The sequence below is a fragment of the Mus musculus genome, chromosome 10 (genome assembly GCF_000001635.26).
Source record: "Mus musculus strain C57BL/6J chromosome 10, GRCm38.p6 C57BL/6J".
NCBI lineage: Eukaryota > Metazoa > Chordata > Mammalia > Rodentia > Muridae > Mus > Mus musculus.
Genome location: NC_000076.6, coordinates 78,246,536 through 78,273,918, shown reverse-complemented (window position 1 = coordinate 78,273,918; position 27,383 = coordinate 78,246,536). Strand labels below are relative to the sequence as shown.

At 48.9% G+C, this 27,383-nt stretch overlaps 1 protein-coding gene and 1 long non-coding RNA gene across 11 annotated transcripts in view; both read left to right on the top strand.

The window, feature by feature from the left end:
- Agpat3 (1-acylglycerol-3-phosphate O-acyltransferase 3) overlaps positions 1–4,745 on the top strand; it is an 83,324-nt gene extending 78,579 nt beyond the window's left edge. For 8 of the 10 annotated variants that reach the window (XM_006513716.3, XM_006513717.4, XM_006513718.1 and 5 more), the window contains one exon: positions 144–4,745. In XM_006513716.3, coding sequence (XP_006513779.1) covers positions 144–232 — 89 coding nt within the window. In that variant the 3' untranslated portion in view covers positions 233–4,745. The remainder of the gene's footprint in view (positions 1–143) is intronic. The other 2 variants (XM_006513719.3, NM_053014.3) reach the window with 2 other exon arrangements.
- Positions 4,746–9,822: 5,077 nt separating this feature from the next.
- Positions 9,823–25,039, top strand: Gm30122. Its single transcript, XR_380597.2, has 3 exons — positions 9,823–10,848; positions 14,003–14,115; positions 24,666–25,039. It is a non-coding gene; the product is annotated as a predicted gene, 30122 (long non-coding RNA).
- Positions 25,040–27,383: the final 2,344 nt, after the last annotated feature.

Genomic DNA, 27,383 nt, shown 5'->3' with positions numbered 1-27,383 from the left:
CTGTACCCTCCTCTCACTCTCCCATGGCTTCCTGTACTAGAGTGACCATACCCGGGGAGGAAGCAAGTGAGGTGGGGGTGGCAAGGCCAGTGAGGGTGTCCTGGTGAGGTTAGCCTCTAATCTCTTCTCTCTTGTCTTTCAAGCTTCCTTCGGAGTCCGGAGACTGATAGGAGTGACTGAGATAGAGAAAGGCTCCAGCTATGGCAACCAAGAGCTTAAGAAAAAGGAATAATTAATGCTGTGATTGAACACCCATAACCTGATGCGGTATCCAATTAACTCAATTAAAAACAGAACACACAAGCGCGAGGGAAAGAGACACTTAGAGACTATTTTTCTTATTAACTGGTGACTAATATTAACAAAACTTGAGCCAAGAGCAAAGAACTCGGCCTGCCAGCTGAAGATGGTCGGCCAGCACCGGCAGGGTCCCATCAGCCCTCTGCGGGGACAGAGGCGGGTTTGGGGGAGGTGGTGGGGCCACGGCGCTCCCCCAGAACTCCACCTCCAAGAGGCAGCCTTGGCTGCTCTCCCTTCTTAAACTTAGAATGAGGCTTTTGTTTATTATCAGTTATTTGGGGGACGTAACCTGGCCCCAACCCTGTGCCCTGTGCCCCAGAACACTGGCTCTCCCTGGGTGCCGCTGCCTACTGGGGGCAGGTCAGCTAGCCCCCTGTCCTGCAGCATTCATCCCGCCCTGCTTGGCACCTTAGCTTCCAGCCCCGGGAGAGGGAGGAAGTCTTCTTAGAGATAAGCACACACTGAATGTGGATCTGGCCCTTTTGTCCTTCCCTTGCCCTCCCTCCCCGCCCCCCCCCCTGGGGTGGGGTGGGGCTGAAGACCACACCTCCGTCCTCTGCAGCTTCTGTTGGCACCGCCTTGCTGGGGGCTGTGTCTAAGCACCTTAAGTCTCTTTTAAAAGTGAACGCCCGCCCGAGAACTCTGCAGAATGTGGAACCCTTGAGTTCATACAGCACCTCCATACTGTTCCCTCTCTCTCTCTCTTCCTCTGTAGCCAGCAGGCTGCCATCCTGCACAGGGCCAGATGGGAAGACCGCATGCGAGCCCCACACCTCAGAGCTGTGGTGCCTGGGGGGCTGCAGCCTATGGAACTCCCCTGGGACACTCTTCAGAGGGCCGTGTCACCATCAGGCCTCCCGTTCTCAGTCAGACCCCTTTAGTGCTTGTTAGCATTAGAATCTCTTTTTACAGGCATTGGTCTGTGGCTGGCTCGCAGCTTCTCCCTGACCTCCTCCTATTCTGCCTCTATTCAGGCAGGTGTCATGGCTGCTGACCATACCCACCATTGCCCCTTACCACCTCAGTGACATACACTGTCCTGGCAAAGAACAGGGGACCTCAGCCTGCACTTGGTGCCTTGCCAGGGTCCCTTTGCTGGCCCTGGAGGCCCATTTCCTTCTCGCTCAGCACAGGAAGGACCTGCCTGGTTTCTGGGAGACCTAGGTCCTCAGGAAACACCATCATAAGCTTTTACCTTCTGTCTGGAACTGGCTCTTTTAATGTCATTCATGTTTTCTAACAAGAAAAAAACTGGGTAATTTTTCCCCCCTGTGGCATACTGCAACCAGAACTCATAGTAAAGGCAGAGAAGATTTATAGTGTACACTGGAGGAAGGAGGCCTAGAGAAGCCTGAGGGCAGCCCTGGGCCTGACTGTATGGCTCCAAGTGCTGGGGACCGAGTCACAGAAGATGCTAATAGCCTCACGGTCCATGCACAATAGTGGTTTCTCCCACTCTTGGGTAACAGCAACACACAAGGCTGCTTGTAAGGGTGAAAGGTTGAGTCAGGCTAACTGAGACAATGAATCTCTTCCCCTCCAGCTGAAGACTTGAGCGCCCTGGCCTCTGCCAACTACGAGCCATCTTGGGCATTCCTGAGGGTCTTCTCCCTCCTTGGTGGGTTTTTTCTTTCTGTCTTTGTCTGCTTGGGGTCTCTGTCTTTCCCCACACACCGTCTCCTCACAAATCGGAAGGTAACAGGCCAATGGGCCCTGCCCTGCATGCACCTGCCTCCCCCCTCCCCCGCTGGGGAAAGCAACCTCAGAGCCTTTACCACTTCACTAATGCCTCTGGCTTCCCACAGAAGCCCTGAGCCTTTGGGGTCAGCTGACCGTTGAGTCTATGAATGACAGAGGATTCCGGGCTGCAGGCTCTGCCCTCCTAGGCCTGCTCATCATCCAATGCAGCGCTTCTGAGAGCAATAAAAACTACACTAGTAATGTGGGTGTGGGCTTATTTGAGGGTGGGGTGGGGTCAGATTTTGCTTTTCATCTGCTTCAGAAAGAAAAGGGGGAGGAGAGCCCCTTCAATTTTTCTATTAAATTAATAAATCTCAGAATAATGCTTTTTCTCTTTTTCCTTCACACCCTACTACTGATAGGCATGGCAGATGTCATGCCCAGATTCGGGCAGAAGTTGTGAAGCAAACTTCTGAAGCAGTTTGCTAGTCTTCAGGGAGCCCGTGCTAGAAGCAGCAGGCTTAGGAGCCAGAGGCATTCTGGAACTGGAATGGTTGGTGGCCTGGGGGGTGGGGGGGCTGGCCTGCTAGGCTGGCTCTGCTTCAGGCTCCCCAGGAGAGGGACCCCCACAAGGTCAGCCCAGACTGGGATATGGCCTCCTCCCCACTCAGGGTCAAGAGCCAGATAAGTGAGGCTCCCATCATCTCCCCGAGAGACCCTTCCACTGTCCAGGTGGTCTCCCACCCCTGGTCCCTGGCCACACCCACATACCTCATGCAGGCCTCTCTGAAGCTGTGTTGAACTTCAGCAATGGCTGCCATTCTCCTGACTGCTTGTTGAGCATCTAGGGACTGTGCTTCTCTCTCTGAGGGCTTTGTGGTAGCATCCTGATTGGTGACCATCCTTGGAGAAGCAGGAGCATCACACTAGGAAGGCTGAATGGTCAGAATGTGGGCAGTTCAGAGATCAGGGACACTCTCCTTTTGACAAGACTTTTTAACCCAAAGGTTAAACAAACAAAACAAATGCATGCTGTTTATGGGTCTTTGGTGAGACTGCATCTATGAGGCACATCTCTGAGATGCTGTAAGCCCTGTCCTGGGGGGAGGGGAGTGAAGGGGGAGAGGCGGAACCAGTCTGATTAAAGAGATGAGCTCTGAACACTCAGGCTGCTTGATAACAAATGGCAACAATGTAACAACACTTTCTAGTAGGAACAGTGCAGGTGTCTCCACAGATGCCTTGGCTGCCCCTCCCTCCCCTTTTGTGTACCTTGCCCTGAGAATCTTTTCTACCTAGTCCAGCCTTCATACCATCCAAGGAAAAAAGTCTGGGTGAGCCCCAATTTGTGTCAGGTTCAGGATGGAAGAATTAAGTGGCTCTTCCTGCATGTTGCCCTGTCTCTGCCTGAGACTGTATAGGACAAGCCAAAAGTAGCCTTTCCAGTCCTGATGACCTGCACCTAAACTGTTTGTCCCACACATAAACCCAAACCACTAGCTAGATGCATGCGACGCTTAATGCTAGCCATTTTGGTGTGGCTTCTAGCCCTCTACAGTGTCATGAAGCTCAGGGTTAGAATGGCGCACCTGAGATGCCTGCTGCCTTCTTTCTAGAAACATCTCTGGCCTATGGGCCAGCCCCAAACCAAAGGCAACTGGGCCTGGGTTCGGGCACCCCTGACCTGCCTCAGGCCTTGTCCCAGAGTCTTGCCGTGGGGCTGTCAGGTGGGTACTGACATTCACGCCCCAGATCCCTGCATACAGGGGCCAGGATTTTACAATGCAAGTTCAGGCTTTGGGCGATCTGCTTGGCTGACAGGGTGGACACATGAATCGAATTTATCACAGGCTTTTGAAATCGGTTAATCCAGGGGAAAGGTGGTATTCTCCCAAATCACTCCAGAAATCAACCAAGGAGAGCACTTCGCAGAGGTACCAGGGATGGTGGCATCCTCTCTTCACAGACAGCGACCTGTGAAACTGTGAACTTTGTGCTGACAGGTCACCTGGAGGTTTCTTTTTCTCCGTAGCTTTTTTGGGTTTCTTTCTGTTGCAAAAGTGTTCGGACAGAAGCGGAACTGTGAATGAGACTCTGAAATGCACTAAATTGTATTCTATTAAACTGGAGTTACTTGATTCAATGAAGAGCTGTAGTGCTCTACTTGTATTTATTGTCTCAGAGTAGAAACATTGTGACAATCAAACATGACTTGCCTCAAGGCCTGTACCTCCTGGCTTCTGGACCGAGTACCAGCAAGTACTATAACTACAGGAAATGGCTCTTTCTGGAAGCCGCACAAACCATGGACTTTAATGATCAAGTGCTGCGGTGGGTGGGGCGCAAATATCTGGGTTGCTTTTCCATTACTGAGAAATTGCCATATCGGACTGTGGGCAGTCTCCAAGGGATGCTTTGTCTCCAGGGTGCAACTGTGTTAATATGGACGTTTCCTTTTGTACTCTTCTTTTTACAAGTTTGCTACTCACAAAGCTTTCTGTAGTAAGAATGGAGGTCTGTGCTCTAGGAAGATGTCCAGGGCTGGGAGCTACAGTGGACTCCCCAGGCCTGGGTCTACGGCCTGGCTGTGTTGACTGCTATGCAAAGCTCTCTCTGTCCACAGCACGTAGAAGGTCACTCCAGCGGTGTGGCACTCCTGCTTGGTGGTACTTTCTAGGTAAAATGCATAAGTATCATACTTGTTTATTACAAACACTGTTGTGAAACAAGGGATCATAAAATATCCACAATATATGAGAAAGTGACTCTCTGCCTCTTTTTCTTTCTATCTTTCTGGTCTGCATAGAATTCCAAGAGGGACAGCCCTTCAAGTGCTTTCTGTCCCTTGGGGCCACCCTCCTCTAACCCCTTGGTCTCTGCCTCTTCTCTGAGGCCCTTCAGTTGGCAGCGCTGCCCCAGGGCCCCGGAGTCTCCACTCTGAGTGAGCAGCAGAGAGAGGGAATTCAGCTAGCCTATGCTAGGGACTCAAGTCCCCATATTGGGTTTTAAAAGCCATTGAGGAGACTGGAGAGATGACTCCACAGTCAAAGGCTCCTGATGCTCTCCCAAAGGACCCAGACTTGATGCCCAGCATCCACAACCATCTCTAACTCATGGGGAGTCCAATGCCTGCTTCTGGCCTCCTTGGGGACCAGGCATGCAGAGAGACATACATACAGACAAAACATTCATACAAAAAAAAAGATACATCTTTTTAAAAAATTAAAAGCTGTTGGAGGGTGAATGGTTTTGAAAATCAGCGTGCCTATATTCCTGGACTTCTTTGGTAAAGCCACCTTCATTCTGATGAGACAATGAGGATCCTTTTCTCCATTAAAAAGGAAATTGCCCCAGGGCTGTAGCTCAGCTGGTGGAGTCTTGCTTAGTTAGCATTCACAAAGGGTTCCAGGTTAACATTAACCTGGGTTCTATCCCCAGCAGCACATAAACCATAGTGGGTCACATGACCATCATAGAGAGGACTCAGGATGCTAAGACACTAGGGAAAAGCATGCAGTGCCTGCCAGCGTATGAGACCCAGCTCAGAAAACCAAAGGCAAAGGAGGTCCTCTGAGCCATGGCCCCCCAGCTGTGTGTGTCTCTGTCTCTGTGTGTCTGGGTCAGTCTGTCTGTCTGCCTCTTTCTCTCTGTCTCTGCCTCTTCATTTTTCTCTCTGTCTCTCTCTAACACACACACACTCACACACCATTCCCACCTGTGCCCAAGGCTGCTTCCCAACCATACCTGGTCACTCTTACTATTAAGCTTCTAATGTGATTCCTACAGAGACTATTTTTAAAAAGGGTCACTTCCTCCTGGCAGAGTCAAGCTGTATGGCTATAATTTAGTGGCAGTTGAATCCACTTGTCCAGGAGCCCACTAGGGTAGCTCCGACCAATGGGTATCCCCTGCCATATACAAAAGGGATAGTGTCCTGTTGGGCTTCCAGTGCTAGAGCTGGAAGACAGAGTCAAGTGCTTCACGTATGGACCAGAACACAAAGCCAGTGCAACGGGGTGAGGGGTGAGGAGTGAGGGATGAGGCACTTGTGGAGGGCACCTGCTCTGAGATAGCAGGAGGAGCCTCTGGGAGTCCTGAATTTCCGAATTTCCACCCACATCAGAATGGCATCATTACCCACCTTGAGACCAAAGAGACATAGGACTAAACCCATAAGCCCCACGGGTTTTCAGTGGAGTTTGAAATCACCAGCTTTGGGGCTAACGAGATGGTTTAGGCAATAAAGGTGCTTGCGGCCAAGCCTGACGACCTGAGTTCAATCCCCAGGACACCCATGATGGGAGGAGGGAGTTGATTCCTACAAGTTGTCTTTTGATCTCCACATATACACACATTCATCAAGGTGAGAAAAAAATCATCAAATTTGGCGGTCTCACAGCTAAGCGATAGGTTGTTATTTTACCAGCCCTGCTGTGGGTGACACTTCTGTGTACCATGGTGTGGGTTACTTTGCAGTGATTGTTGAAGCCACTGACCCTTCACTTGGACCCAACAGGTGACAGAAAATGGACCACATTGTCAGAGTACTGAAAATCACTCTAATGCCGCCATCCCCCACCTCAGCTTGTGATAAAGATAAACATTATCTTTTAAAAGATTCAGCAGTTACCATAATTGGCACTCAGATTGGTGGCAAAATAGACATGGCTCCTGGGCACCGTGATGGGGCCAAAGGGCCATTAGTGGCTTTAGCTTGCCTTTCCCTGGTCACCATCTAGGCCAAGTGGTGGGTTCACCCCACTTGGGTTCACCCCGTTTCTGAACGATCTAGAATGTTCCTTCTCTCCATGCTGCTTGCTCATTCTGATGACTAATACACACTCTACCTCGGGTGCACTAATTTTGGTCCAGTGGATGCTCTTGAAAGCCACACACTGAGCTCAGTTTCCCTCCTGATATCGTCTTGGAGATGTGTGTTTTGTTTTAATGAAACTGATTTTATTAACCTAGTCTTCCTTTTTCTTCCATTTTCAAAAAGTATTCGGTTTTATTTCCCATCAGTGGGTGTGTGTGATGTGTGTGAGTGTGGGTCACGCGTGTGCCATGGAGATCGGAGGACAACTTTGGGGAGTCAGTCTCTTCTTCTACCTTGTTGATTCTGGGCTTCTCCTATTGCTCTGCCTCCTACCCACACTAACTGTGAGCATCCAGAGTGCCGGGATGACAGATGTGGGCCACTGCATCTGGCTTATTGACCCAGCAGTTAGGCTTTCACAATAGACAACCCTGCCCCCTCCCCCAGTACATATTGAGCTGGTTAGACTGGAACCCAAGGCCTTGTGTATGCTAAGATGTTGCCTCACCAGTAAGCCACGCCCCCACTCCCCACACTGATGAACTCAGGCCTGTGTTCTACCACTTCCAGCCTTCTTCTTTTATGGTTTTTGTATTGTTTTAGGATTAATCCCATCTTGCTAAAAATCACAAAATTATTCTTTTTTATTTTCTTTTGTCCTCTATGGGCAGACATGTGTGCATGGATGTGCGTGCACAGATATGCCTGCACAGATATGTGTGCACAGGTGTGCCAATGCCAGAGGTTGACATCAGCTGTCTGTTAGCCAGGACAGTGTCATTTTGTAAAGCTCCTCCATTTTAGTTGGACAGAGGCAGTTCCTCGAACTAGCTTCTAGAACTATCATAACCTTTGCCCCACCCCAAGCTTATAGCCGACTCAGAAACAGCCTGACTACAGGGCATACTGTGGGCTGCTCATCAGCCATGCCTCGTAGAAATTCTCTTTCTGAGGGCTAGAGAGATGGCTCAGCAGTTAGGAACACTGATTGTTCTTCTAGAGAGCCTGAGTTCAATTCCCAGCAACCACATGGGATCCGATGCCCTCTTCTGGTGCAGTGAGTCTGAAGACTGCTACAATGTTACAATGTACTTAGATACAGAAAGGAAGTAGATAACTCTCTTCTTTTTTCTTTCTTTTTTTTTTTTCTTTTTTAAAGGAAACTCTCTTTCCTCTGAAATTGGTACTCTCCTCTGACCCCCTACCACACTGCTGATTGTCTGTGGTGTTAATGACTCTTTTATCAAATCTCTTACCCCCAACAGCAGTCTTGCCTCACTGTCCCCCTTCAGCCTCAGACCTGGAAACTCTCACGGTCCACCTTACTTTTTTGAGGCAGTGTCTCTCACTAGCCCAAAGTTGGCCAAGTAGGAGCTCAGTGGGGCCAGCAAGCACCAGGATCTGCCTGTCTTCCTCTCCTCAGGACTCTGCATTTTCAAAATCAACCTCTGGTCCTTGTGCTTGCAAAGTGGGCACTTTGTAAGTTGAGTCATCACCCCAGACCGCCCCATATTTGGTTTGGGGCTTGATCTTAATGCTTCCAGCCAAGGTTCCTTCAGTGTGAACAAACCAGTTCTAAAGTTCCTCTGGCAAAAACTCGATTTTCATTTTTCTGAGAATGCCTTTATTTCTCTCTGGTTTTAGCCGTGTGACATAACCATAGCCTGTTATTACTTTCTTTTGATTTTAAGGAATTATTGTACAATTATGAGGGCTTTGTCTGTGTGCACCTATGTGCACTGTGCGTGTTCAGTGCCCACGGAGGCCAGAGAAGGGCATCGGACCCCCTGAAACTGGAGTTGGCAAATGGTGGTAGCTGCTGCACCGCTACTGATCAAACCCAAGCTTTCTACAAGAGCAGCCAGGGCTCTGAACTGCTGAGCCATCTCTGAAGCCCCTCTCTTGATCTTTAAGACATTCTCTGCCTTCTGCTCTTCTGGCTTAGAAATCCAAAGAAAGTATTTCATTTCTCAGTTGGTGATCTGCCCTCCATTGCTGTTTGATTATCGCCTAGGGGTGGAACAGATTCTGCAAGTGGGTTTCCGGAGCTAACAGGAAAGGCCACACTGTTCTGGTGACACCCAGACAGGACACCCAGCTGGTGGCTGAGCACATCTGTGTGCTGTACCCTGGGGTGTAGGCTTGGGGCCTTGGCAGGCCCTCTTCTGGGCCATCTACTTGAGCTGAAGGGGAAGTCAGTGACAGACCCGTGGTTTCTGTGGTCATGATTCTTTTGCCTAATGTAAACTGGGGATCCTGTGTTGGGAAGCCTCAAGAGGCCCTTACATTGTAGCAGTAGGGCCAGCAGGATGGCTCAGTGGGTAAAGGTGCTTGCAACCAAAACTAGTGACTTGAGTTTGATCCCTGGGACCCATGTGGTAGAAGGAAACAACCAATAATCTCTGACTAAACTAACTCTCTCTTTCTCTCTCTCTCTCTCTCTCTCTCTCACACACACACACACACACACACGTGCAAGCACACACATTTCTTCCCCATAATGAATATGTGTTAAATGGAACAAAATATTAACAATGTTTATATGTTGTATAACAATGTATATAAAAATATAAATACTGTTATATTTTAAATGTAACAAAAACATCTCTTCTTTTTTTATGATTGTTTTAGTTGGGAGACTTTTTTTTTCCTTTTCCATTTTTTATTAGGTATTTAGCTCATTTACATTTCCAATGCTATACCAAAAGTCCCCCATACCCACCCACCCCCACTCCCCTACCCACCCACTCCCCCTTTTTGGCCCTGGCGTTCCCCTGTACTGGGGCATATAAAGTTTGCGTGTCCAATGGGCCTCTCTTTCCAGTGATGGCCGACTAGGCCATCTTTTGATACATATGCAGCTAGAGTCAAGAGCTCCGGGGTACTGGTTAGTTCATAATGTTGTTCCACCTATAGGGTTGCAGATCCCTTTAGCTCCTTGGGTACTTTCTCTAGCTCCTCCATTGGGAGCCCTGTGATCCATCCATTAGCTGACTGTGAGCATCCACTTCTGTGTTTGCCAGGCCCCGACATAGTCTCACAAGAGACAGCTACATCTGGGTCCTTTCGATAAAATCTTGCTAGTGTATGCAATGGTGTTATAAGTACCGCGCGCTAACCGATTGCGCCACTGGAGCTCCCAAAAACATCTCTTAATGTTGATGCTGCCAGGGGCTACTTGAATAAGTAAATCAGGCTTGGGGCTGGAGTCTATGTCCACTCTGGTATCAGGAGTCACTGCTGTGCCTTCATGGGGTTTCATAAGACCAGTATGCCTACTAATGGAAGACTGAGGTTCCTGAAGAGAAGCCCCTGTCCACTGGGAATCAGCACTTGTTGTCTTTTTAGGGGCGCTTAGCATAACCTAGGTTCACTTGGGAAGAGGGACCCTCAATTGAAGAGCTGCTTTGATCAGGATGCTATGGCCATGTCTGGGAGAGATTGTTCAGACTGATGAATGACATGAGCGGGGCCAACTCTAGGCAGGTGGACCTGGCCTTTATAAGAAAGCTATGAGCCACTTAGGGATCTGGTAAGTACTGTCTCCTTAGTTTCTGCTTCAGTCCCCGCCCTGAATTCCTTCAGTCATGGACCGTAACCTGGAAGCATAAGCCAAGTAGATCTCTTCTTCCTGCATCCAGTCAGAGTAGAAGAGCAAAATACAGCGCTCATCTTCTACGGGTAGACAGCAAGCAGGATGCTCACTCCATGGCAGCCCTGGAACAAGGCCACACTGTTGGGTCCTTGCTCACTTCCTCCCAACCACCATGCCAGGGGAGTCCCCTACATGCTGGTGGTCCCCTGCAGTAGTTCATGTCCCCAGCAGACACAGAGGGAACACTAAGCTTTTCTTGGATAGCTCCGCTGCCCACAGAGCTCTCTTTTCTCATCTTCCTTCCTACCTCTCTGCTTTCTAGCCTCTGACCAGCAACCTGAGCAAGGATCATACTGCCTAAGCCTTTCCCATGTGAATGTTGGTGCTCCTTCCAGAGAGGATTTCCAGTGATACTGAACCCCCTCCCAGGGTCACCCCTTAACTGGAATATGGAGTGGTAAGTGTTTCCAGAGGAGCCAGCTGAGCCAAACACCTGCTGTGATGGCTGTGGCTTAGGCCTGGGTAGGTCCTGAGTCTTCCTGGTTTTTGAATCCCCGTGCACCTGCCTGACCCAGGTGGCTCTGATCGAAGCTCTAGAGACCCTCCCCCAAGGCTCACCTGGATCATGACTGCCTGGGACCATTATCGCAAAAACAGGCAACATTTCATTATTCAAACCAAGTTCAGCTTCAGAGAAACTAGAGAACTGTAGAGTCAGCCACAAGAAGTCCCACTTAGGGGGAGAGCAGAAATCAACATTGTTGTTGTTGTTGTTGTTGTTGTTGTTGTTGTTTTTAAATCAAATGTTTGATTTTACCAAATGAAGACTCAGGAGCTAGTCACTGTGGTGAAAGCCTGCTATCTCAGAGAGGGAGAGAAAGCACCCAGCTGACCTTCCAACTCCACCAAAGTCCCAGAAGGAAAAACTTGCTTCTTCTTCTCCACACTGTCTTAAATACCCTTCAGCTCAAAGACCCTCCTTTCTCTTTCCTGGGTTTTCCTATGTTCACTCCCTGTCAGCTGGTTGCTTGTTCTGCCTCTTGACCCATCGATGACTTTATTTAGCTCTTGTGTACAGAAAGCTCTTAGGTTAAAGATATGGCTAGGGCTGAGCCACACCACAACAAGAAACGGGTTTTTCCAGTTCATAGCCTCGGGGTTCACCTTGTGATCAAATATCCTGCCACACAGCATCAGTTGTCATTCCTCAGCATCTGTCTTAGTATTTTATTTTATTCTATTTTTTATTTTATTTTACTTTTGTCCACGGCTCTGCTCCATGCCCAGCACTGGGGCAACAGGGGTGTATCACCATTCCCCACCTTTGACAAGGATTCTGAGAATCATACACAGGTCTTCATGCCTGCATGGCAAGTGCTTTGTCACTGAGCTACCTCCCCCCAGCCTCTCCTTGTGCTCTGTGAGTGACCAGCAGTAGGGGATTAGTTCAGCCAGGACTTAAGGTTGAGATCTGAACTAGTTTCTGTTTTGTCAACTTGACATATGAGCTAGGGTCATCTGGGAAGAGGGAACCTGGATTGGGAAAATGTCTCCATCAGATGGCTTAAGGACAAGCCTATGGGCCATTTTATTGATTAATAATTGATGTTGGAGGACCCATCCTGTCCCAATGTGGACAGAGTTAGCCCTGGGGAGATGATCCTGAGTTTTTTTGTTTTTGTTTTGTTTTGGGGGGGTTGGTTTGGTTTTGGTTTTTGTTTGAAGCAAGCTGAGAAGGTCATGAGGACCAATTCCATAAGCAGCACTCCTCTGTCGGCTCTGCTGTAGTTTCTGACTTGAGCTGCTACCAACTTCCCTTGATGACAGACTGTGGTAGGGGGTATAAGCCAAATACCCTCTCCCCCAGCTACTTTTAGTCCTGCTGTTATCACTCCAGCAGAAAGCAACTAATCCCAAATCCTTAGGCCCACAACCCCATCCCAGGCCCTGGGCCCTTCCCCACACTTGCCACCGATGGTGCTTCTGTTGGCCTGGCTGGAGATGCCAACTAAGGACATGCTGTGCTGGGCCTGGGTAAATAGGACAGTTCTTCTTGGCAGCACACCACAGTCCTGCTGAGAGGCTGAGCATGTGTCCTGTGACCACCCCCAGAGCCTCCCTGCCATTCTGCTGGAGCCTCTGTGGCCCACCACAGGCCACTTAGAGAGTGCCCTCAGCTAATGGACATTTAAAAATGCATGCCATAGCTCCTGCCAGCTCCTAGGCTTAGAGGAAGCTCGATCCCATGGTCTCCAACAAAAGCCCAGGGAGTGAGGCCTGGCCTGAACCTTTATCTCTAAAACCTGCCAGAGCTCCCTGCCCTGTTTCTGAGCTCTCTGACACCCCATCTAGCTGGCTCAGGATCCCCAATTTGTCCTTTCGGATCAAGGACAACCCTCAGCTGTTCTGACAGTCCTGTAGCTAGCAGGTGCTTGGCTCCAAATACAGGTCACACCCAGAATGCTCTGCTGCCTTGCTCACCTTCCAGCCTCCAGACGCTGCAGGCACCAGCTCCGGAGTGGATTACGGTGGAAGGTTCAAGCAAAGCATACTTCCAATGTGGCACTGATTCTTTGTGCCTACCTCTTGCCCGACTGTCCTAGAGTCTTAGGCCACTCTGCTTCTGCAGAAATTTGGTCAGCTGACCATTCACACTATGTCCTTAGATGCCCTGTCCCCCCAAGGTGCAGACAGTGACCCTTGGAGTGTGTCGTTCACCAAAACCACACAGGGTCAGCAATCCATCCCCAGACTTCTTCCCTCCCTCATCCCTCCACTGGGTCCACGTTCCCTGGTTCCATTTGTCCCTCCACTGGGCTTCTGCTCTCCCCAGGTGCCTGTAACAGGTGACACAGTGGCCAGTGACCTATGCATGCACGAGGATGGATAGTTCTTGTTGCCTCCCCCTCCTCTTCCCTCAACCCTATTCCTTCTCCGGGTTTTTGGCTCAGCAGCTTGTTGGGTGTGAGCAAGCTTCCAGCTCCAAGAGTTGCTCCCCTCCCCCATGTTCTGCATGGGCTCGTACAGTATAAACAGCAACCTCTGCTGCAGCATGGCTGAACTTGTGTTCCCAGCATGGATGATAGACGCCTAGGAAGGACATCCTGGGGGTGTTTCCTAGGCCATCAAGCACAGGGGAAAATGCTGTCTGCTGTGATGTGCCAGTTCAGAACCGGTTTAGGAATTGATGACTGGGAATATGATGTTTGGCTGCCAGGATGGTCTTCACTTGGTCTGAAGACTCAGGATGCAGTCTGACTGTGGGGAGGGTCTCTGAATGAGGGGAGTGGTGGGCGTGGCAAAGGACAGGAGTGCTGTCCCTCTGTGAGGACTCAATTTTGCATATCTGGGACCCAGAAGTAGCGCAAGGTTGTTACTGAGTCATTTGATAGGTTCACAGCAAAGCTTTTGCACTGTTGGGATTAAATGAGGTCAGTAGTTGTGAGGCACTGAACGGGAGGGACTCGGTACTCACACAGATCCACTGATGTCTAAGTGAATGGTCTCTGATCACTAAAACACTAATAGTTTCTAAATCTCCTCTTTCCCCCTCTTCTTAACTTGCACCAGCCCTTTGTTCACATGGGTTAAACCGGTTTTCTCCTGCACAGGCCGGCTGACTTTTGGGTTGATATTTACATATGCAGAGATGCTGCCCTGTTAAGAACCTGTGTAAATGCTTTCACTGGAGAAAGACAGTCACCTTGCGACAGAGTTCCACAAGGTAATTTACAAGCAGCCAAAATTTATTTCTTGTGGTCCCGGGAGTTGGAAATTCTAATGCCAAAAATGTAGAAGATGGGAGGGCAAGAGAGGACCAGAGAGTAAACAAGAAAGATCAGACAGGAGGCCCCATGCCTTCTGTGATCAACATCATGACGTCTGTAAGCAGAGCCTTGGGACATATGTGGCCACTCAGGACCCCCAAATACTCCACTAGGGATTAAATTCCAATACATGGACTTTGGGGACACAGTCAAACTCCAGTGACAACCATAAGGGATTTCTTCTCAAATCCGTTGATGGGCAGAGTGACAGGAACAGCCTTTGATGTGTTTGCAGCACATGTCACTTTGTGACCTGTGACCCGGAAGCACTCCTCACTTAGGGCTGATGAACTGTATCCATTAAAGTCTCGGCTGGTGAGGATGCCTCTTCTTCATTGGGTTTTGGCGTCAATGTTACAGTTCTGCAATAAGAGGCAGCGGTCTGTTCTTCTTTTCCTGGGCTCAGGGGGTTTGAGCCTGGTAGACTCCCTTGGGATGCTCTATGGTCAGGTGGTATTTTGTGTACCAGAGAGGGATTTGAAGGGAAAGGGCTCTTTAGCAACTTTCCCAATTTGTTTGTTGTAAAGGAGCCAGTTAGTTTTTCTACAGTGCTCCAAAGTCAGTTTTCTCTGGAAAATCCCCTTTCATCCTAATTTAAATGTAATGGTCGCTTCGGCCATATCCCTTTCTTGTTCAGCATGGACGTCCCCTTTTTAAAGTTTCTTGCCCTTTGCTCATTCAGGCGTTTTTCCAAATGACAGATAAGCCTAGCCCTTTCAGTTCTCAATATCTGCTGTGCTTTTTATCTTTATCGATTCCTCCCTTCTTGTTGCATTTAAATAACGTCTCCCAACCTTTCAGGTCAGTGCTAGGTCCATTTCTTCTCATTCCCCCTTTAATAGAACGACATTTAGGTCACGGCTGTTTCGTGATGCCTGCTTCCAAGCCCCATCAGCAGTGAGCTTGTCCTCTGGATTTTACAAATAGCATTACTGGGTTTATTTGTGCTATCGGGCTGGCCTTTGGTGGAGAGTTAAGGAGAAAAACTCATAGATTTCCAAGTAGCATAGCTTTTGTTTTTCTTTTTTTAGTTGTGTTTAGTTTCCTGATTTTGTTAATTCTCCAATTTGGGCATTTCCGATGTTCTGAGTGTTTCTCTGCCTCGAGGAAAGGAACCACACCCCTGCTGCCAAGTTGCAATAATGGCCCTTACATCGCTCTGTGGACAATGTACTTGGGTTAGGGACCTGTTTGCTTTCAGTTTCAGACTCATTAAGGGTGGAATTTCTACAAAGCAGGTGTGTGTGTGTGTGTGTGTGTGTGTGTGTGTGTGTGTGAACCAGCTCTGAGAACCAGGCAAGCTGACACAGAAGCCTACTTGGTATTTCGGGGACACCCCAGATAGGCACAGGGCAGGTGAACATTGGTAAACCTCAGAGAACGCAGGCCAGTCGTGATATCTGTCACTTTGGTCTGGAGCTCCTGTCCTGCAGGTGGGGAGAGGCAGCCAGCTGCTGGGGAGGGAGGAGGGTCTTTGCTCCATTCCCCCCACCCCTAGGCAGAACAGTGAGGGAGGCCTGAGGCCAGAGGGCTGGCTAAGATGGTCACCAGCCCTCCAAGGGCCTATTTTCAAACTTATTTCCACGGTTAGGGAAAAGGCGTCAGAGATGCTGGGCTTTCTGAGGACAAGGAGTAAGGACTGATCAGGTTCAAGAGTTGACTGTGGCAGCTCTCTGAGCCAGCCCATCCCTGGTCAGTAGACCCTGAGCATTCAGGCAGTGGGTTAAGCCCGTGACTCCACCTCAACTCTGGTGCTTGGCTGGATATCAGGGAGCAAAGCATCTCCATCATAGCTGAGTTTTGCAGGACCCTGGATGCATTGGGGCATCTGGGATATCCCAGGAGGAGGCGGGAGGCAGTGGAGGACCAGGAGCCATCCAGGGACTGTGGTGGTGTGGGCCTGTGAACTGGAGGTTTTCCATGGAGACCTCTGGCCTGGCCGGGTGCTAGGGTTCAGGCAAAGGGAAGAGAGTGCAAGCAGTGAGGGGAGGAGCCTCCGCTGCCTCTGATGCCCCAGCTGGCTCCACCTCAGTCTCTGCCAGTGTTGCCTCAGTTGCTCCAAGAGGCTACACCCATCGCCCTGCGCTGAGTCGGGGGGGGGGGGGGCTGAGCCAAATGAGAGAAACTAGCCAGTTAGGAGTACGGAGAGCTTCTGGTGGTGTTTTGGGAGAGCAAACCCTTTCCCAAGCAGCAGTGTCACAGTTCTTATGACAGAAGCTCTCAGATGACAGAGTAGCTCTCATGCCACCTTATTCCTTCTGGATAGAATATATATATATCCTTTTCTTTATTTACATTTCAAATTTTATCCCCTTTCCTGGTTTCCCCTCCAAAAACCCCCTATCCCATCCTCCCTCCCCCTGCTCACTAACCCATCCACTCCCGCTTCCCTGTCCTGGCAGTCCCCTGCACTGGGGCCCTTCACAAGACCAAGTGCCTCTCCTCTCACTGATGTCCCACAAAGCCATCCTCTGCTACATGTGCAGCTGGAGCCATGGGTCCCTCCACGTGTACTCTTTGGTTGGTGGTTTAGTCCTTGGGAGCTCTGGGGTTACTGGTTGGTTCATATTGTTGTTCCTCCTATGGGGCTGCAAACCCCATCAGCTCCTTGGGTCCTTTCTCTAGCTCCTCCATTGGGAACCCTGTGCTCAGTCCAATGGATGGCTGTGAACATTCACTTCTGTATTTGTCAGGTACTGGCAGAGCCTCTCAGGAGACAGCTATATCAGGCTCCTGTCAGCAAGCTCTTATTGGCATCTGCAATAGTGTCTGGGTTTGGTAACTGTATATGGGATGGATCCCTAGGTAGGACAGTCACTGGATGGCCTTTCCTTCAGTTTCTGCCCAAAACGTTGTCTCTGTATCTCCTTCCATGGGCATTTTGATCCCCCTTCTAAGAAGGACTGAAGTATCCACACTGTGGTCTTCCTTCTTCTTGAGCTTCATGTGGTCAGTGAATCGTATCTTGGGTATTTCCAAACTTCTGGGCTAATATCCACTTATCAGTGAGTGCATACCATGTGTGTTCTTTTGTTCCATCCATTTGCCTAAAAACTTCATGAATTCATCATTTTTCATAGCTGAGTAGTACTCCATTGTGTAAATGTACCACATTTTCTGCATCTGGATAGGATCATTATATACAGTGTTGGGGTGGGTCAGGATCTGACAGCAGGTACTTCCCATTGGCTTGGTCTGAGATTTTGGGGATACCTTATCTGAATGTGGAAGGGCTTGGGGTGCTGCTCCTACATGACTGATGGCCACAGACCTCTGAGGTGTGTATGTGGGGGGGGGTGGCTCTGTAGCTATGTGACAGGAGCCAGGAGCCCAAGTGTGGCAAAATGCTTACTGTTCCTTGCAAGGTTATCCCCTGTAGGGTCACCTGTGGGGTCACTGGAATTTTAATCCTGAGCTCGACCAGGGTCCAGGCTGCCTATCACAGCCCACCGTCCTACATGGTAGCATCGCCTTGAAGCTAAATATGGCCTCACTGAGCTAAGGGTTTATACAGTGTATTTCTTCCAGGTGGTTCTAAGGTTCTGGGTTTCTTTGGAGAAGGTTCTCAGCTTGGGACAGGAGATTGGAGCCTGTGGTAGTCTTGGAAGCAGAACTCTAGCTGAACGCCCTTTCTGTAGTAATAACTACATTCATGCAGGAATAACTGTGGAAGCCCAGGTCAGCTGACATCCCTGGTTCAGTCCTTTCCCATCACCACCCTCTGCTGTGTCACCCCAGCTGGAGATATGCCAGGAGCTGGTGTGAGAGGCATTAGCCTTGCTCCCGTGGCTGAGTTGGCTTTGGCCTCCAAGGCAGCTAGTGACTCCTGGAGCCCTGGAAAAGGTGAAGCTAAGGTGAGGACTTCAGCCCAGTGGTGGCTCCCAGTCTGAGGTTCGTGGGCACAGGCAAGGACAGATTTCTTGGGAATAAACTTGGCATGGTGAGACACAGTGAGGAGCCAAGAAAAAAAAAAGGCAGCTGAGCTAAAAATAAGGGCATCGAACAGTGTTGGGAACTGCTGTCTCTGGGGCCATGCTCGATCTCTTTATTGATATCTATTTAAGTGATGTGGGAAGGCAGGCTGTGCCTGCACAAGCAGATTCAAAGAGCCTCTTCTGGCAAACACAGAGGCAGCAAAGATGAGACCCTAAAGAAGAGGTCTGAGAATGGGGGTGTGGGGTAGGGATACCCACTGTGATGGTTTGAATATGCTTGGCCCAGGGAGTGGCACTATTAGTGGGTGTGGCCTTGGAGTGGGTATGGCCTTGTTGGGGTGGGTGTGGCCTTGTTGGAAGAAGTGTGTCATTGTGGGGGTGGGCAATGAGACCCTCCTCCTAACCAAAGAAGAGCCAGTCTTGTCCTAGTGATCTTCAGATGAAAATGTAGAACTCTCAGCTCCTCCTGCACCATGCCTGCCCAGACGCTGCCACGCTCCCACCATGTTGATAATGGACTGAACCTCTGAACCTGTAAGCCAAGCCCAAACATATGTTGTCCTTATAAGAGTTGCTTTGGCCATGGTGTCTCTTTATAGCAGTAAAACCCTAACTAGACACTTGCCAAGGTCTGGGAGAGCCCCTCAGCAAGATGGCTGCCTCAGGGAGTGGCTGTCACACCTTCTCAGAGCATCTGTTTTGCAGTCACTCTGGGACATATGCTGTCACATGCTTACCACCTTGACTCTGCTCCTGATCTGGACTTAGTTTAATTTAGCTGGAAAATAATGTTTACGTGCCATTTACTTATCTGCATATAATTGTTATGGCTTTCCTTCCCCGGTGGACTATCTGATCTCCTGAGGAAAACCATTTAGGGGAGCATTAGTTAAATGGCAGCAGTAAAATGCACTCCAGGGGATGTCGGAGTCAGATGTCTGGTCTGCCTGTGCAGTTGCTCCCCAGATGCCTGGAGAGCTCATGAGGGCCAGTAGGGGAGAGACAGAATCGGGAAGCCATGCCTGAAGCACCCTGTGTGTGACCTGAAATTCACATGATACCATTTTCAAGTTGGGTCTCTTCTTAAAATACCAAGCTGGGCATGGTGGTGTATACATTTAATCCCGGCACTCCAGAGGCACAGGAAGGCAGATCCTTGGGAGTTCAAGGCCAGCCTGGTCTACATAGTAAGTTCCAGAACAGCCAGGGCTACATAGAGAAACTCTGTCTCAAAAAAGCAGATAGATAGATAGATAGATAGATAGATAGATAGACAGACAGACAGGCAGATGGACAGACAGACAGACAGACTAAGCTGAATTTTGCAATAATACAGATAGGCATGCAGTTTCAGAGAGAGGAATAGGCTCTCTATCCATGGTGGGGCAATGGAGGTGGTGTAGCCATATCTTTTTTTTTTTTTTTTTTTTTTTTTTGGTTTTTGGTTTTTCGAGACAGGGTTTCTCTATAGGTGTAGTCATATCTTAACCAAACTGTAGCACAACGTTCCAACCAGGTGTGTTCGGCAGCTATCCACAACTGTGGCCAATACCTTGGAAGAACTACCTAAAGAGTGAGAGGCTTATTTTGGCTCTGAGTTTCACAGGCTTCAGTTCAGCATCGGTGGGCTCCATGTTCTGTGGCTTTAGATTGGTGTGAGGCTGGAAGAACATCACGCAGAAGACATAGGTGTGGAAGGTGACTTACCTCGAGGTGACCACACACACACACTGGGCATGCACACACACACACACACACAAAGACGGACAGAGGGGCAAAGAGAGAAGCAGACAGACAGACAGACTTCATCCCCTGCCCCTTTATGGTGGTCACTTCTAGTTGTCAACTTGACCCAACCTAGCATCTCATCAAGGGATCATTCAGATCAAGCTGGCCTGCGGGCAAGCATGTGTGTGATTGTCCTGACTGCCTTCACTGAGGTGGGCATGCATGCATGTGGTTGTCCTGACTGCCTTCACTGAGGTGGGCATGCATGCATGTGGTTGTCCTGACTGCCTTCACTGAGGTGGGCATGCATGCATGTGGTTGTCCTGACTGCCTTCACTGAGGTGGGCATGCATGCGTGTGGTTGTCCTGACTGCCTTCACTGAGGTGGGAAAGCCCAGCCCCAAAGAGGGCAGCTTCATTCCCTGGTTTGGAGCCCTGCATTGTATGAGCATAGAGAAAGCAAACTGAGCAGTAGCACAGGCTGCACGCCTTCTGCTCCTGACTCTGGATGTGATGTCACTAGCTGTTCATGTTCCTGTCACCTTGACTCACCTGCTTGATGGAACGCAGTCTAGAATTATGAGTTGAAGGAAACCTCTAAGTTGCTTTTTATTCCAATGACAGAAAGAAAACTAGGTCGCGAGGTATAAGTCACGGGTCATAGGGCATGAGGCATGGGGCATGCCCTAATTACTCCACCTAGGCCCTACCTGCCAGCAGTGCCTTCACTGGGGAAGCCATCAATGAGTTATAAAACCAGAGCTCCCCACCATCCAATTGCCTCTCTGTGGCGCCACCGACTGGACGCCAAGCCTTCAGCACATGGGCTTTTTGGGGGACACTTCACATCTGAACCATAATACCAGGTACAAACATTAATATAGTCTTGGCACAGATCATTCCTCTCCACAGTGACCCCATATCTTTCATAGCCTCCCCACTTCTTGTACCCCCACATTCCCTGGAAACTCCTGATCTCCCCGTCTCTCAGGTTTTATTTTCCCACCAATGTTTCATGATTGAAACTGCACATACACCTTCAGGCTAGGAGTTTCCTAGTGTTCTCTCCAGAGACACACCCAGATGGTTGCGGGCAGCAGGGTTCATCCCTCTTCTTTGCTACTGTATTCTAAGGTATGCCCCAGCCACAGTTTGCCCATTCACTGAAGGACATCTATGTTATACCCAATTTGGGGTCCCTATGGATAAAGTCATGAGCTTTGCTGACTTACCATTCTTTTCGACCCAACGCTTTGAGGGGAGCAAGCAAGGCATTTCCTGCCGTAAAGCATATATAATGCCCAAATGTATAACTTAGCACACCGTGGGATGCTGGGAAAGATCATTTAAGTTCTGAGTCCATCATCTTTCCAAAACAACCAGTCAGAACAGTGTGCTGTCTCATGAGAAAAGGATCTGGAAAAACCCCACAGGTATTGATCACTGGGAGTAGCGTCATTTTCCAGCAGTGAAAGAGATCACTGGGCCTGTCTTTGTGCCAAGCCCAAGTATTTTCTAAGTTCCCATGGGAACAGGAAGGCCCCCATAGATGTGGTCAGAGGAGAACAGGCCAGCAGTCTACTCTGGTCTGCTGGAGCCAGAGAACCACCTAGCACAGACAGTGGGCTGGCCTTAGCCATCCCTCCCTGCAGGAGAAGAACTTCCAGGTGATGCTGCCGTAGCCCAAAGCCAATGCCTATATCTTCATGTGAGCAACTGGGGATGCTTCCTCAATGTATCTGAACCCTACTGTCTGTACTGACAGACAAAAGACAGGGAGAACAAGCTGTGGAGCCTACCCCTTTACTCCCTGGAGCTTTTAATTTCATCTTAATTTTTAGCTATTTAAATGAATGTGATGTGGCATGGGAAGAGAGAGAGAGAGAGGCATCAAAGGGCTGGGAGCCGAACCCAGGGCCTTGCACGTACTGCGGAGGCCTGCTCCTGCAGCATAGCTCCAACCATTTTGTTCCATGTGTGCTAGTCATTTCATATTGTCACTGACACAGAAATATAGAGCAGGGTCAAGCTGAACACATGGCCTGTTATGTTCTGAGGTTTGTCAATCTTAAGAAATCCCATAACCATAAGTTCCACTTAGGACCAATCAGAATAAAGATCAGTTAGAACTGCTCGGTCTAGCCAGACAAAATAGCTTGAGTCAGAGCCAACCACGGGACAATGCTTTCTGCACCTTCACACGAGCTCATTGTGGGTTTTGCCTTTCTAATCTGGCCCTGGGAAAGATCTGTGGGCACAGTCAGCTCCCGAGTCGGGTCTGTGGCCCTGATCGATCAGTACTGGGGTGAATGCTCAATCAATGGTCTCTGTCTATCTGAGATCAGTGCATGTTGGTTTGTGGGGTGACTTCTGGATCCCAACACAGGCATTCTACTGCCTTAGCCCCTCACAGACATTGGGTTTCATTTTCCTGTTGTATAATGGATGCTATGAAGGTTAAATTTTGATTGCCAACTTGTCATATTAAGAACTATCTAGGGGTTTCCCGTTCCCCCAGCAGACTCAGTTGCAGCCTGTCTTACCCCTCTCCATATCCACCAGAAAGGCATCCTCCTGCAGCAGATGGGAGTGGGTGCAAAGACCCACAGCCAGACAATATTCGGAGAGTATAAAGATTGTAGGACTCAGAGGGGGTGAAGGGCTCTATTGTAGCATGGTCCACTGAATCAACCCCCCGGGAAGATGTGGTGAAGAGACTGTAGGACTCAGAGGTGGTGGAGGACTCCACTAGAGCAGGGTCCACTGAATCAACTAAGCAGCGCACATATGGACTCACAGAGACTGAAGCAGCCAATACAGGGGTCAGAGGGGGTCTGCACCAGGTCTTCTGTGTATATGTTATGGATGCTGGCTTGGAGTTTCTGTGGGACTCCACAGAAGTGGGTGAGAGTGGGAGTGGGTGTGTCTTTGACTCTTTTGCCTGCTCTTGAGACCCTTCTCCTCTTGTTGGGTTGCCCCGTCCAGCCGCCGTGCAAGGGCTTTTGACTTGTCTTATTGTATTGAGTTTGTCATGTGTGGTTGTTGTCTCTTAGAGACCTGCTCTTTTCCAAAAGGGAGATGGGGAGTGGATCTGGGGGAGAGAGGATAGGAGTGGGGGAGGGAGCTGGGAGAAGTGGGGGAGGGGGTTCAACTGGAATCAGGATGTGTTGTAGGAGAAAAGAATCTATTTTCTATTTAAAAAAATACATCTAGGGCATTAGTAAGGCACACCTTTGTGTATGTGATATTGGGTTTTATAGAGAGGATTGACTGAGAGAGGAGACAGGTCCCCTCAAAGTGGGTAGCACCATCATATAGCCTGGGTTCCCCCATAGATTTAAAAGGAAAAAGGGGAAAACAAGCTGACCTTAGTCATTCCCCTTTTCCCATCCTAGTTTGCCCAGATGTGAGGGGGTTCGGCCACATCCTCCTGCCTCCATGAACCCCACCGTGTCTTCCTGGCCCTGTTGGGACTGTATAAACCCTCTCGTCTCTTAAGATGCGTCTTGTTGGGTATTCAATGACAGCAACAAAAGCCGTGAATACATCACAACAGTACCAGTGTACGATGAGTGCTGTCTTAGTTATTGTTCTGTTGCTGTGAAGAGACACCATAACCAGGACAACTTATATAAGAAAGCATTTGATGGGGGCTTGCTTATAGATTCAGAGGGTGACTCCATGATCGTAATGACAGTGAGTGTGGTGGAAGGCAAGCAGGCATGGCACTGGAACAGTGACTGAGAACTCACCCCTGATCTGCAGGCAGGAAGCAGAGAGAGAGAGAGAGAGAGAGAGAGAGAGAGAGACAGAGACAGAGAGACAGAGACAGAGAGACAGAGAGAGAGACAGAGACAGAGACAGAGAGACAGAGACAGAGAGACAGAGAGAGAGACAGAGACAGAGAGAGATAGAGACAGAGACAGAGAGAGAGGAAGGGAGGGAGGGAGGGAGAAAGGGAGAGAGGGACAGAGAGAGAAAGAGAGGCAGAGAGAGGGAGAGAGAGGGGAGAAAGGAAGAGAGGGAGGGAGGGAGAGAAAGACTATGGGGGGGGGGGCTGAGACTGTTGCAAGCTTTTGAAACTTCAAATCTCTCCCCAAACAAGGCTATACCTACTCTAGCAAGGCCACACTTCCTAATCTTTTCCAAACAGTTCCAATAACTAACCGGGACCAAGCATTTAAATACATGAACCTATGGGAGCCATTCTTAATTAAGCCACCATAAGCATTCTCTCTCTCTCTCTCTCTCTCTCCTGTTTATTTGTTTATCTTTTGTGATCCTGGCCATTGATCCAGGGCCTGGCACACGCTCAGGTTGTACTTCACCAGGCAGCTATCTCCAGCTCCCTTCTTGTTTTTATTCTTTTGTTTTTTCTTTTTTTTTTTCTCTTTTAATGTACATGAGTGTTTTGTCTGCATGTGTGTCAGTGCACCATATGCATGCTTGGTGCCCACAGAGGCCAGAAGAAGGTATAGGATCTCCTGGGACTGGAGTTACAATGTGGCTGTTGGCTGCCATGCTGGTTCTGAGAACCAAACCCAGGCATCCAGAAGAACAGCCAATGCTTTTCGCTGCTGAGCCACTTCCCAGCCCCTCCTGCCTTCTCTTGGCTTCTTTTTGGATTAATAGAATCCGCTAAATCTTTTTGACTCCTTTCTCTGGTGGTTCAGCTATGGGGCTGACCATCTGTGTTCTTGACGTCATCTTAAGTTCTATTTGGAGTTGATCTTGCAGCCTTTCCCTCTCCTCCTCACACAGAACTCTCTCTGTTTCCTTTTTAGCACTCAGAATTTCCTGCTTCAGAACCTCGTAAGCTGACAAGTTCGAGAGACGGTCTCTATGCGTTGGTAGTGAGAGATGAAAGAGATGCTTCATCTCTACGTTCACACTGAAACCACCTCACAGGTTTGCCTGTCTGGAAAAGCCTCTGAAAGAAGTGAGGAGGGGCTAGCCTGGTTTTGCACATTTACCATTTGGTTATTTTTGTTTGTTTGTTTGGTTGGTTTGGTTTTTGCTTTTGTTTATTCAAGACAAGGTCTCTCTGTGTAGCCCTGGCTGTCCTGGAACTCACTCTGTAGACCAAGCTGGCCTTGAATTCACAGAATTCTGCCTGCCTCTGCCTCCCAAGTGCTGGGATTAAAAGTGTACACCCCCACATCCTGGCTTGTTGGTTGTTTTTTTGGTACCTTCCTTCCCGGGAATCAGTGTCTTCATCTGGTACCATTTTCCCCCATCTGAGGAGGTCTTCTGTATCTAGTACAATCTGCCCTCAGGCCATAATACCCGAGACATCTTTATCCTTTTCCAGCTTTTTGAAGAGTACTTGTATTTGGTACCATGTGAGGTTGGCAGGTTTTTAAGTTTAGTATTTTAAAAATGTCAAAGAGCTGGTGAGATGGCTCAGTGGGTAAAGGCATACGCTGCTGAGCCTGACAACCTGAGTTTGAGCCCCGAGTAGAGCGAGAGAACCGATTCCTGAAAGTTTTCTCTGACCTCCACATGCACACCATGGCTCACACATGCACATTTGTCACGCATACCTACACATGCTAACTAACTAGCCAACCAAATAAGTAAAGTAATAAACTCAATTTCCACCTTGCTTCAGATCTTTGGCTTCTGCTAAGAAGCCAGCTCCCCCGATCCCAACCCCGGCCATCATGCCTGTGAAGGTGATGTCCGTGTTTTCTGCCTTTCTCCTTCTTTGCTGCCTTTCAGTAGCTCACCTGCCTGTGATCTTTGAATGTATCTCACTCAGATTTCGCCAAAGCTTTCTTTTTTGCACTACTTCCTTCTCCATTGGCAATTCCTGTTCCATGGGAGTCAGACATGTTGGTTAAGAGCACTGACTGCTCTTCCAGAGGTCCTGAGTTCAATTCCTAGCAACCACACGGTGGCTCACAACCATCTGTAATGGGATCTGGCACCATCTTCTGGTGCACAGGCATACATGCAGGTGGAAAACTGTATACATAATAGATAAATGAATCTGGGGGGAAATATTTATTTTTACTTACGTGTGTGTGCCACATGTGTGAGGGTTTCCTGAGAGTCCTGAAGAAAGTATCAGAGTCCCTGGAACTGGAGTTACATGTGGTTGTGTGCAGCCCAATGTGAGAGCTGGGAACTGAACCTGGGTCTTCTGCAATAGCAGCAAGATTAAAACCATTGAGCTATCTTTCAAGCCATTTGATACATTTACAATACTTCCTGCTATAGGTCTGGGGAGATGGTTCAGTGGTTAAGAGCCCTGGCTGCTCTTCCAGAGGACCTGGGTTTGATTCCCAGCACCTACATGGTGGCTTACACCCATCTGCAACTCTAGTCCCAGGGGATCCAGTGCCCATTTCTGGCCTCTGCAGGCACCAGGCATGTCCATGTTACACAGACATACATGCAGGCAAAACACACATAAAAGTAAATAAAATGAAATAAAAAAGAAAATATTTTGTTACTCTGCTGCAGCCTTCCCTCATTCATATTAATTTAGTCCCTTGAATATACATTTTATAGTTGCCTTTGTAAACAGTTCTGGGTCATAGCTGCTTTCAGTTGAGATTGTATGTCTTGGAGGAGCCTCACACTTCCTGTTCCTGTCCAGTCATTTCTTGATGCCCGTTGGACTTTGATAAGCAATACACCGCACAGTTTCTGGATTATCTAGGCCTTGTCTTCCATTCTAGCTCACAGCTCCACTAGCCTTTCCCCGTCATGAGCTCCTGTAGGTTTGTTTGTGTTAGAGACTATTCAAGGTGCCCCCTCACCAGTCCCTCTGACTGCCAGGACTCCATCTCCAAACTTGATCAGATCATATCAAGTCATTGCTTTGTTGGAGGACAGGGACTGACAAGTTTTGGCTTTAAGACCAGGCCTGGCCACAGCCTTTGAGATATACAGTCCCTAGGCTAAGACTTGAGTTTAAGCTGTTAAAGGGTTGCTATGGAATCGGGGTAAGAGACTTACCTGTAAAGTCGGAAGTCCTTCTATCACTTTGCAGAGGGAGCCTGTGGGCTGGTGATACGGTCCTTACTATAGTGTCTCAGCTGAATGTTGTACTGTTTGGCCTGAGTGTCCCTGTTGTTCCTGACAAGCCCCACTGCCACCCATTCCTGTGAAGCAGAATTCCTGGAAAGGAGGTTTGTCTGCAAAGATTGAGTGACTAATCACAACGACATTGAGGTGGAGTGGTTACAAGGCTGCAGGTCTAGAGGCTAGTTATTTTATGATAGCCTAGTGTCAGCCCCTAAATATCCATTCATTGCCCACCCCAGTGTCAGAACTAACACTCTGTGACTAATAGATTAAAAAAAAAGTGTTGGAATCTATTAACTTTGCAGACCACTAGTGTCTTAGCTAGGGTTTTACTGCTGTGAACAGACACCATGACCAAGGCAAATCTTATAAAGGACAACATTTAACTGAGGCTGGCTTATAGGTTCAGAGGTCCAGTCTGTTATCATCAAGGTGGGAGCATGGCAGCATCTAGACAGGCATGGTGC